Source organism: Sus scrofa, chromosome 7 (assembly GCF_054392235.1).
Source record: "Sus scrofa isolate SSC_HxYL_T2T_F1_AM1 chromosome 7, Sscrofa_HxYL_maternal_Yorkshire_Landrace_v2.0, whole genome shotgun sequence".
Lineage (NCBI taxonomy): Eukaryota > Metazoa > Chordata > Mammalia > Artiodactyla > Suidae > Sus > Sus scrofa.
In genome coordinates, this window is record NC_139389.1 from 38122046 (window position 1) to 38134170 (window position 12125).

General features: G+C 45.1%; 1 protein-coding gene across 3 annotated transcripts in view; it reads left to right on the forward strand.

The window, feature by feature from the left end:
- Nucleotides 1–12125, forward strand: part of COL21A1 (collagen type XXI alpha 1 chain) — a 193988-nt gene that overhangs the window by 140529 nt on the left and 41334 nt on the right. For all 3 annotated transcript variants that reach the window (XM_084967938.1, XM_084967936.1, XM_084967937.1), the window contains one exon: nucleotides 275–328. In XM_084967938.1, the coding sequence (XP_084824064.1) occupies nucleotides 275–328 (54 nt within the window). The remainder of the gene's footprint in view (nucleotides 1–274; nucleotides 329–12125) is intronic.

Consider the following 12125-nt stretch of genomic DNA (forward strand, 5'->3'; position numbering starts at 1 on the left):
AGAGTATATGTCTGTATATATGTATAGCTATGTGTGTGTTTATATATATATATATATATATATATATAGAAGCCGAATCACTTTGCTGTATACCTGAAACTAACACAATATGGTAAATCAACTAAACTTTAAAAAAAGGAAAGGAAAAAAATAACCCAGAAGCAATTTTTATTTTTGTTTGTAACCAATGTGCTTTCGTATGTAATGTTATGTAGCATTGTGTTGGTCAGCATAGCTGAATGTGGGATTCTCTCTCTCTTTTTGTCACGGAAAGGGAGAAGCAGGACCTCCAGGAGCCCCAGGGCAGGATGGATTGCGGGGAGAGCCTGTGAGTACCTTCTCCATTCAGTTCTAAAGGGTGAAGTTCTTGTCCTGTCCTGAAACCCTTTGACTATTAAAATCCTCCCAGATGCCCTGTCCTTGCTCAGTGACTTCCAGGTTCTGATGTTGCGGAAGCTCTTTGCAGAACGCTGTAAAGTATTAGAGTATTCGATCCTCTTTTGCAAACTGGGCAGAGTTTTGCTAACAGGAGAGATGTGTGTGCACTGTGAATCACGGCCACAAGCGCCCACACCCACAGGGACACAAGCCACAGGTCCATGGCGCAGCCTCTAGCCAGTGTCACTTTGCCACTTGCTCAGTGTTTCATAGTGTGCTTGCTGGGATCATATATGTTCAATAAAAATCGGGTAAAGAAGTATGTGGTTGAGAAGGTACTGAATCTGAATTCTGAATCAAAGTGTTTTTAGTGAGCATACCGGATGACACCTGCTCTTGCGTTTTGGAAATGTGGTTTCCCCCCGCCTTTTATCCTTTTATTCCTCTAACTCATGGCCAACACTGGCCCCCGTTCAAATATCAACAGGTCTCATGTTATTTATCAAAAGTGCTGTAGTTCCCATCGTGGCGCAGTGGTTAACGAATCCGACTAGGAACCATGAGGTTGAGGGTTCGATCCCTGGCCTTGCTCAGTGGGTTAACGATCCGGCGTTGCCGTGAGCTGTGGTGTAGGTCGCAGACGCAGCTCGGATCCCGCATTGCTGTGGCTCTGGCATAGGCCGGTGGCTACAGCTCCAATTCGACCCCTAGCCTGGGAACCTCCATATGCCGCGGGAGCAGCCCAAGAAATAGCAAAAAGACAAAAAAAAAAGTGCCTATCTTCAGGGAGTTTGCCATCTGTTTGGGGGGACATGAGTCACAAAATTAATAATAGCCAAGGTGTATTATTGCAGTTTATCACCGAGTGTTCAGTCAAGGTCTCAGAATCTCGATATTAGACGTCAGAGGGAGAGAGAAATCACCACGGCGTCCCCCGGCGGGGTCAGGGCTTGCCGCACTCTTAGAATCACCCCATCAAATACGCACTGACGTCTCCTCTTGTGTATTCTGACACCCTGAGACAAATTTTCCACATGCCGCTGCCTGCAACCTCATAATCTTGTTTGGGAAACCTTGAAAGGTGATGCAAATGATGACCGCCCAAGGCAGTAAATGCCAACTAGGGGTTTAACACGGAGTCAGAATGCGGAGGGAGGCGTGGGGGGCGAGGGGAGCTTGGATAGACCACTTCATGTCTCTGAAAAGCCCTCTCCTCATCTGGAAAGTGTACAGACTTAGCATGTCTACTTCTGAGGGTTGTCGTGAGGCCAACGAAGGCAACGGATGAAAGAATTGGGAAGACCCTGCATCCATGCGTGAGGTTCTCCTAACCTCAGGGGGAGTGCGGGAAGGGGTCCTGAGGAGGCCCAGGACCTTTGTGAAGGATTTGGTTGGACAGGTGGTGAGAGGTTGGCCGGGAGTGAAGGAAGAGGAGTCAGGTGAGCAAGGGCCCGGGGAAGGGGTTAAAAGCATGCCTAACAGCCATTCCTGCTGTGGCACCGCTGCAGGATTGGTGCACTAGGATACAGGTTCAACCCCCGGCCCCGCACAGCAGGTTAAGGATCCAGTGTTGCCCCAGCTGCAGCATGGATTGCAACTTTGCTCAGATCTGATCCCTGGCCCAGGAATTCCATATGCTGAGGGACGGCCAAAAAGAAGGGAAAAAACGTGCCCAAGAGATGAAGAATGGTGTTGACTAGGTCTCAGCACAGGGAATGGTCCTGGTGGGCTTCAAAGCAGAGTTGGGGGGTTCCCACTGTGGCACAGTGGGTTAGTGATCTGACTTGTCTCTGTGGCATTTCCGAGTTCCATCCCCAGCCCTGCACAGTGGGTTAAGGAGCCAGCATTGCCCCAGCTGTGGCATAGGTCGCAGCTGCTGCTCAGATTTCATCCCTGACCTGGGAACTTCCATAGGCTGCAGAGTGGGTGAAAAAAGTGAAGGGGGAAAAAAAACAAAACAGGAGGTCCCGTTGTGGCTCAGCAGAAATGAATCCGCCTAGGAACCATGAGGTTGTGGGTTCAATCCCTGGCCTCACTCAGTGGGTTAAGGATCCAGCGTTGCCATGAGCTGTGGTGTAGGTCGCAGGCACTGCTTGGATCTGGCGTTGCTGTGGCTGTGGTGTAGGCTGGCAGCTATAGCTCCGATTTGACCCCTAGCCTGGGAACCTCCATGTGCCGTGGGTGCGGCCCTAAAAAGCAAAAAAAAAAACAAAACAAAACAGAGTTGGGAAGGTGGTTAAGATCATAGTGTAGACATTCTGGGCTATGAGTTTGGGAAGGAAACTTGACTCACTTGACGTGGAAGTTTTGTGAGCAAAAAAGAGAAAGCAGATGGAAAGAAGAGACAGTTGGAAGCCGCTGCTGTGCCGGGCCGGTGCAGGGTAGACAGTGCAGGGTAGACAGGATGAGGGTGCTGACTCGCCAGCTGTGGGTGGACCAGCCTCTACGGGTTGGGGTGACCCCCTCAACGGGGGTGATGCTGGGAGTGGAGAGAATTCAGTAGGGATGGTGGGAGCTCCGTTCCACACACCACCATCTCTGTCATTAAGGGACTTGGTAACTGGATTGAGACTGGGGGGGGGGGGTTTGTTTATGTTCTTGTTTCAGAAGGAATATAAAATGTGTGTGTGTGTGTGTGAGCACAAACGTGTGGGTGTGGGTGTGAACATGAAGACGGGCATGGGTTGGGGAGGGAGAGACAAAGCGGGGAGAGGGGAAGCTGAAAGGAAAGAAGAGAGAAGGAAGAAAAGAGAGGGAGGTGGGAGAAGATGGGCCTGAGGGCCAGGGTGTAGACGGAGTTGATTGTGTTGGTGTGGGAGTCAGGGATCTGGAATCTGTGACTCATTTTCCCACAGAACCAGTGTCACAAAGGGCAGGCTGAACAGGCGTCTCTGTAGAGCATCCTGCAACAGGAGCAGCCTACGTTTGCTTTGAAAATAATGCTATTGTGCTCCTATTAATAAAACCAAACAAAGAAAAGCCTAAGTGGGAAATGGGGGTGGGTGGGGTGGGGGATGCTGGAGGCGGTGTGTCCTTCCCAAGGCTGCCCATCCTGCCCATCGGGCAGAAGTGGACGCTGACGGGAGATCCTGCCTGCACCGGCATAAATTTACTGTTGTTCCCCCGCTGTTGTCAGCTGCCTGGTGCATGGCCCTTCTGATTTCAACCTTTTCTTTCTTGTCTGCTTTCTCCCCTCGCTCACTGCATTCCTGGAGTGTGTGAGGCATTGGGTTTAATGAGGAGAGAAACTGGGGACTTACCCCAAGGGGATTTACAGTTTCATAAGAGAGACAAACAGTAAAAAGATAACAAAATCTGAATTACTGAGTTGTTTTTTAAAAAAGACAAGCAAGGAGTTCCCTCGTGGTGCAGTGGGTCAAGGACACAGTTGTCATGGCTGTGGCTTGGGTCGCTGCTGTGGAGCAGGTTCAATCCCTGGCCCGAGAAACATCCGCATGCTAAAAAAAAAAAAAAGCCAATCCAGGTCTGAGACAAGGAAGGATGGTAGGAGGGTAATGGAGATTATTTAGATGTAATCTCTCCTCCTAACGCAGCCAGAAAACTTGGAGCTCCAGAGTGAGGCTTCAGCCCCTCTCCCACCCCATCCCATCAGGTCAGGGGCAAGAAAGGATCCCTTACTCATTTTTCTCTGACTTCTCTGTCTTCTGCTGAGTGGTGGAGAGGAAGCCAGGTTTCCTGGGCCAGGAGACATACTCTGTTGGGAAAGCAATGAGTAGGTTCAGCATCTAACATTTGCACATGTTAGCTGGGCATCATTCTTCTGGTCTGTATTCTCTCCCAATTAAGAACACATAGCATTATATAATGGCAAAGACATGGAAACAACCTAAATATCCATCGACAGAGGAATGGATTAAGAAGATATTGTACATATATACAATGGAATACTACTTAGCCATAAAAAAGAACAAAATAGTGCCATTTGCAGCAATATGGATGCATTAGATCATACTAAGTGAAGTAAGTCAGAAAGAGAAAGACAAATACCATATGATATCACTTATGTGTGGAATCTAAAATATGGCACAAATGAACCTATCTAGAGAACAGAAACAGACTTATAGACATGGAAAATAGACTTGTGATTGCCAAGGGGGAAGGATGAGGGAGTGGGAAGGATGGGGAGTTTGGGGTTAGTAGATGCAAACTATTCCATTTAGAATGGATAAGCAATGAGGTCCTGCTGTACAGCACAGGAAACTATATCCAGTCTCTTGGAATGGAACATGCTAGAAGATTAAATAAGAAAAGGAATGTATATATATGTATGACTGGGTCACTTTGCTAAACGAAGTGGCACAACGTTGTAAATCAACTATACTCTAGTAATTGAAAAAAAAGACACATACCATTATGTGCCTCTGTTATTTTGACAATGAAAACTTGGCAGTTAGAAGCACATCCCATGAAGACTCTTCCGTTGTGTGCGGATGCTGGTTTTAAGGGTTTGTAATGAATGATTTGGCCCTACTAAAAAGGGACATGTTGGGATTGATGTCGTGGCTCAGTGGTTAACAAACCCAACTAGCATCCATGAGGATGGGTTCAATCCCTGGCTTCGCTCAGTGGGTTAAGGATCTGGCGTTGCCATGAGCTGTGGTGTAGGTCACAGACACAGCTTGGATCCCGAGTTGCTGTGGCTGTGGTGTAGGCCGGCAGGTACAACTCCAATTCAACCCCTAGCCTGGGAACTTCCATATACCGCAGGTGCGGACCTAAAAAGAAAAATAAATTAAAAATTAAAAAGTGATAAGTTGGCTAAAAGCAAGTAGATAAACAGATTTAAATGGCAACTTGTTTAAAAGCAATCCTCCTCAATCACTAATATTTTCTGACTCATCCATTTTGTTAAACTTTAATGTGTTTTCCAGAACTTTTTTTTTTTGTCCTTTTTTTTGGGGGGGTGCCCACACCCATAGCATATGGAGGTTCCCAGGCTATGGGTCGACCAGAGCTCTAGCCACTGGCCTACACCACAGCCACAGCAACTCAGATTCAAGCTGCTTCTGCAACCTACACCTCAGCTCATGGCAACGCCAGATCTGTAACCCACTGAGTGAAGCCAGGGATCGAACCTGTGTCCTCATGGATGCTAGTCAGACTCGTTTCCACTGAGCCATGACGGGAACTCCTCAAAAACTTCTTTTGAGTTCCCATTGTGACCTAGTGGGATAGGGACCTAAGGTTGTCTCCGAGAGGATACGGTTAGATCCCTGGCCTCACTCAGTGGGTTAAAGATTCACTGTTGCCGAACATTGCAGCATAGGTCACAGGTGCAGTTCCAATCCAGTGTGGCTGTGGCTGTGGCTGTTGACCGACAGCTGCAGCTCAGATTTGACGCCTGGCCTGGGAACTTCCATATGCTGCAGGCGCAACCCTAAAAAGAAAATTTTTTTAAAAAACATCTTTTGTACACTTGATATTTTTCTACATTTTTGCATTATTCTATTTAGTAACTTTTAGCCCTGTATGTCTTCTCTGTACTATTCATCATATTGCAAAATTGGAACCAAAATGTCTGATACTCAATGTTTTATGTATGTAAATCATAGTGTTAAAATATAACATTCTATGAATATGTATGCATAAGAAAGGATCTACATGGCAAATGAGTTTGGGCTACTTTGCTTATTTTTTCCCCCCAGGTTGCTTTTTGATGTCTCTTTTATTCCATTTTTGCTTATCTGTATTTTATTTTCTCCCATGAGCATTGTAGTGGTTCGGTAACACATTATAAAAAGAATTAAGGGAGTTCCCATTGTGGCATAGCAGAAACAAATCCAACTAGGAACCATGAGGTTTCGGGTTCAATCCCCAGCCTCTCTCGGTGGGTTAAGGCTCCAGCGTTGCCCTGAGCTGTGGTGTAGGTTACAGATGCAGCTCGGATCTGGCGTTGCTGTGCCTGTGATGTAGGCCAGCTGCTGTAGGTCCGATTTGACCCTCTATTCTGGGAACTTCCATTTGCCACACAGCCCTTAAAAAGCAAAAAAAAAAAGAAAGAAAGAAAAAAGATTTAAGACCTGGCTTTTGAGAGTTTTGCAGTGTTTCTTTTTCAAACACGTTTAGCTTGTCAAACTGTGTTTTCATTTTTGTGCCAAGGAATGAGGAACAATCAGATTCCTTCAAAGCCTCTTCAGCTGTTGGAAATGTGTTTCCCAGCTTTTCAGAAAATCACTCCGCTTTTATCCTGTGCAGTTAGGTGGATGGGGAAACAGGCCAGCACAGGAGCAAAAGTACACCAGATTCACTTGTAGTCGAAACACCGCAACTGGACACGTTCAATTTCGACCAGATCAGCTTGTACACCAGATGACCCTGCCATCAGCTGCTTTGCCTTGGCCACTGGTTGCCGACCGAGTTACCTGCACCGTCATCATTACCCCCGCTGTTGTCAGCTGCCTGGTGCTGGTCCAAGCCCGATGATGCTTAGCTCAGCATCTCTCCTCGGGCCTCTGAACCATCAGACCCCTGGTTCTCTGTGCACCAGCCAACCCACTGTGTATAGGGCACCGAGGCTTGAGGTGAAGGCTCGGAGGCAGGACTTGGGTTCCACTCTGAGCCGAGATCCCTGGAGCTCCAGCGGAGGAGAGAAAGGATGCCACATTTTCTGGATCCACAGAGGTGAGCACATCTTTCTTAAGGATGCCTTCTGTCCTTTTCTTCTGGACATGTTTGCTGTATCATTTTTATAGGAATGAAGATGTGGGGAGATTGTTGTACTATATTTAAGGACCTTGGCTTATAGGGGCTTTTGTTTCCTTTCCCCATGCCTTTTGAATTCTTGCTAAACCACATGTACTGCTTGTCTTAATGGGTGTATGTTAAACGCCCAGGGGTCCAGTCGTCACTGACTTAAGAGACAAGTAGTTTTCGTTTAATCACCTTTTTTGAGGGGTGATTATGTGACATGCCATTTTACACACAGAGGCCAAAACCATGCATAAAAATCCTTGGGGGAAGTTCATGTTGCATTGCTGTGGTGGTTTCCCATGTGGAATAATCCACTTTGTTATCCTGTTGATGTGGAGGTGTCTTTATTCACCCACTCGACTATATTTTTTATTTAGATTAGGAAGAAAGAGAAGGAAAAAACTCCATCTGTTGTGACGTTGTTCTTATTTGATGTGCAATTGCATGGCAAGCCTTTTAACGTCAGTACCTGGAGTTCCCGTTGTGGCTCAGCGGGTTACACACCCGACTAGTATCCCATGAGACTGCAGGTTCGATCCCTGGCCTTACCCAGTGGGTTAAGGATCCCGCATTGCAGTGAGCTGCAGTGTGGGTTGCAGATGAGGCTCGGATCCCACGTTGCTGTGGCTGTGGTGTAGGCCAACAGCTGCAGCTCCACTTTGACTCCTAGCCTGGGAATTTCCATATGCCACAGATACAGCCCTGAAAAGCAAAAAAAAAAAAAAAAAAAAAGTAAAAATACTGTCGGTACCTGTTTGTAACACTTTCTCCCACTCCTCTTTCAGAACCAGGGTGGCATCCCCGTATGTGTGGAGTGAGCCCCCCTTGACCTGATATCTGCTGTTCAGAAGTCCACGTGGCCCTTCTTAGTGTGAAGGCAGCCCACCTGTAACAACTGAGAACATTTTGAAAATTCCATTGTACTTACTATTGTAATCATGCTAGTTCCAGGATTATGTTTTTAAGCCCCATTGAGAATAACTCTTAGAATGCATTTTGAGGTAGGTTTTATCTGAATTAAATAATGGAAATGTCCAGTTTATCTCCAGGAATGACTACACATGTAAATAATACCTACAGCCTTCTGGTCTTCCCAAGTACGGCGTCTGGCTTTGTCATGACTGCAGAAATAAGATATCTTTTTCTTTAACCTTACAAAGCAAAGGTTGGCCCATTATCTGTACAGATGAGTTAATAAAGTCCCACCCAGTTTAATTATGGATGTGTTTTCTATTTTAAATGACTTTGTTGATATAGCAAAAACTAGACCACTATGAAACAACTTTGTAAAGCAACATCATGGATTTGAAATTTAGGAGATCTGTTCCCTTGGTACAGACCATTTTTGTTACTGTTGTTCCGAAGAAATCTTTTTATTTTATTTTATTTTTATTTATTTATTTATTTATTGTCTTTTTGCTATTTCTTGGGCCATTCCCGCAGCATATGGAGGTTCCCAGGCTAGGGGTCGAATCGGAGCTGTAGCCACTGGCCTATGCCAGAGCCACAGCAACTCGGGATCCGAGCTGTGTCTGCAACCTACACCACAGCTCACGGCAACACAGGATCGTTAACCCACTGAGCAAGGGCAGGGATTGAACCCGCAACCTCATGGTTCCTAGTCGGATTCGTTAACCACTGCGCCACGACAGGAACTCCCAGAAATCTTTTTATTTTTTTTTTTTTTTTTTGTCTTTTGTCTTTTTTTGTTGTTGTTGTTGTTGTTGTTGCTATTTCTTGGGCTGCTGCCACGGCATATGGAGGTTCCCAGGCTAGGGGTTGAATCGGAGCTGTAGCCACCGGCCTACGCCAGAGCCACAGCAACTCGGGATCCGAGCCGCGTCTGCAACCTACACCACAGCTCACGGCAACGCCAGATCGTTAACCCACTGAGCAAGGGCAGGGACCGAACCCGCAACCTCATGGTTCCTAGTCGGATTCATTAACCACTGCGCCACGACGGGAACTCCCCAGAAATCTTTTTAAATGTGATCATTCTAAGATCATGAATAAGCATTAAAGTATGCTTATTCGAATCTTCTTCTTATTCATTTCTTTATCATTTGAAAGAGGCTTTATTGAACTCTGAAATGGCAAGAGGAATAAATTCAGTTGAACACATAAAATGATGCATGATTATTTCTCAGAACAGGTGGCATATCCTCTAAGTAAAATGTCACTGTTGGTTCCATGGGCTCTAAGTCTCTGCTGGCTCAGGGGCTGGTGACATCCATCTCTGTCCTGAAGAGAATGAGAGGAAATTTATACCACATTCTGTACAGGATTTTGAGTCTGGATTTAAAGGCTTTCAGGACTTCAGCTTTAAAACTATGTTCTGTAGTCATACGGGGTTGGGGTGGTTTTGTCTACTTTCATTAAAAACCTCTGGGGGGAGTCCCCGTCATGGCTCAGTGGTTAACGAATCCGACTAGGAACCATGACATTGCGGGTTCAGTCCCTGCGCTTGCTCAGTGGATTAAGGATCTGGCATTGCCGTAAGCTGTGGTGTAGGTCGCAGACTCGGCTCAGATCCCAGGTTGCTGTGGCTATGGTGTAGGGCAGTGACTACAGCTCCGATTCGACGCCTAGCCTTGGAGCCTCCATATGCTGCAGGAAGCGGCCCAAGAAAAGGAAAAAAGACAAAAAAAAACACCAAAAAAAAAACCTCTGGGGAGTTCCCATCGTGGCTCAGTGGTAATGAACCCGACTAATATCTATGAGGACATGGGTTCAATTCCTGGCCTTTATCAGTGGGTTAAGGATCCGGCATTGCTATGAGCCGTGGTGTAGGTTGCAAATGCAGCTCGGGCCTGACGTTGCTATTGCTGTGGCTGTGGTGTAGGCTGGCAGCTGCAGCTTTGATTCCACCCGCAGCCTGGGAACCTCCAAAGGCGGTGGGTGCGGCCCTAAAAAGACAACAACAACAACAAAAAGCTTTGGTATAAGGTACTTATGTGATATTCTTGAGTTAGTCCAAGTATGTTCTCCACTTTCAAAGCGTGAAAATGCAGAATTAACAAAAGTGTTGTTCAAGATAAGGCGTATTTATTTTATTTTATTTATTTATTTTCTTTTTTTTTTTTTTTTTTTTTTTGTCTATTTGCCATTTCCAGGGCCACTCCTGAAGCATACGGAGGTTCCCAGGCTAGGCGTCTAATCTGAGCTGTAGCCGCCAGCCTGCACCACAGCCACAGCAATGAGGGATCTGAGCCGCGTCTGCAACCTACACCACAGCTCATAGCAACGCCGGATCCTTAACCCACTGAGCAAGGGCAGGGACCGAACCTGCAACCTCATGGTTCCTAGTCGGATTCATTAACCACTGCACCACGATGGGAACTCCAAGGCATATTTATTTTAATGCTCAGTTCATGATCCACATAAATGGCTGTTTTAGCAGATGAAATGAGACTGTTTTACATCCAGTCTACTTCCGTGAGTGTGGAAACTGTATTTTTTATATGATCTTATGAACACACACTTAGGTCACTAGGTCATTTTATTCTAAAAACCTCTTTATTGTTTTTTATGCTTAAAAAAATATTTTCAGGAGTTCCTGTTGTGGCTCAGTGGTTAACAAACCTGACTGGCATCCATGAGGATGCAGGTTCGATCCCTGGCCTCGCTCAGTGAGTTAGGGATCCAGCATTGCTGTGAGCTGTGGTGTAGGTCGAAGACGTGGCTCAGATCCTGCGTTGCTGTGGCTGTGGTGTAGGCTGGCGGCTACAGCTCCAATTAGACCCCTAGCTGGGAACCTCCATATTCCTCAGGTGTGGCCCTAAAAAGAGAGAAAGACAGGCATATATATATATTTTTTTTTTCAAAATGCTTGGGTATGCACCGCATTGAACACTACACAAATGTTTGATGCCTCTGAGAATTGACACCAGAAAATCATGTATATTCTGGGTGTGTTTAAGGGATGTGAAAATACAGAGGGGGAGTTTTTGAGAAAGAGCACTTGAAAGTTTTGGTTTGTATCAAAATGTGTTTTTATTTTGGAGAATCAGGTAATAATTAGCTAACCGATTGCCAATAGTTCCAGGTATTTAGATGGTTTATAAAATGATTTTTCTAACTTTAAATACTGAACTGAAGTGTTCCATTGTTTGACATAGGAATCATCGAGTCATAGTTAGGTGTGTTGCTCAGTTTTAATTTGGGTTCTTTAAAAGATTATGGCTTTGGGAGCTCCCTGGTGGCTCAGTGGGCTAAGGATCCAGCATTGTCATTGCTGTAGCACAGCTCTGATCCCTGGCCTGGGAACTTTCATAGGCTGCAGGCACTGGAAACAAAAAAAAAGATTATGGCTTGGCAATGCTTTTGGCAGAGATACACACCTTGGGGGTTGTAGAAATTAAAGCAAGGTATGTCTGAACAAAAGATTATGTTCATCGTGGGCAGATTAGTATTTATGAACACATTCCAGAAGTCATGTCCTACTCTAATGGTTCACAATGAATGTAATCAAATGGACATTATCAACACAAGGCATTAGAGTATAAATTTCTTTCAGTAATTGAATGAGAACATAGGTATTAGGCTTTTTCAATGAAAGTATTTCTTACAAATGAAGTATAAAGCGTAATTTGATAAATTAAAATTAAACCAGGGTAAAGGAGTTTCCTAATGATTTATTTGTTCTAAGAACTATGAATAGTTCCTTTGTTGTGATCGAATTTTCTTCCTTTCTGTTGTCTACATAAAAAGAAAGCACTTAATTATAGATTTAGGTGAAATATGAAGAACTTCTGAGCAATAAATCTCAAAAATGGATTGAAACCACCACCAGAGAGCTTTAGAATCACTGCAGATTCTTATTCAGATGTGTCATCAGATGCTAATATTTGCTGAACAATCAGAAAATGTGCAACATTGTACCAGGTGGTTTTAAATGGAACGTCTATTGTCCAGTTAGGGAAATAGAAAATTCACTTAGGAAACAGCAGTACAGTGTTTATCAAAATCCTGTGGTGGATTAAGACCTGTAAAAGCCATTAAAGACAAGTGAATCTAATCATCAAAGGCAGAATATT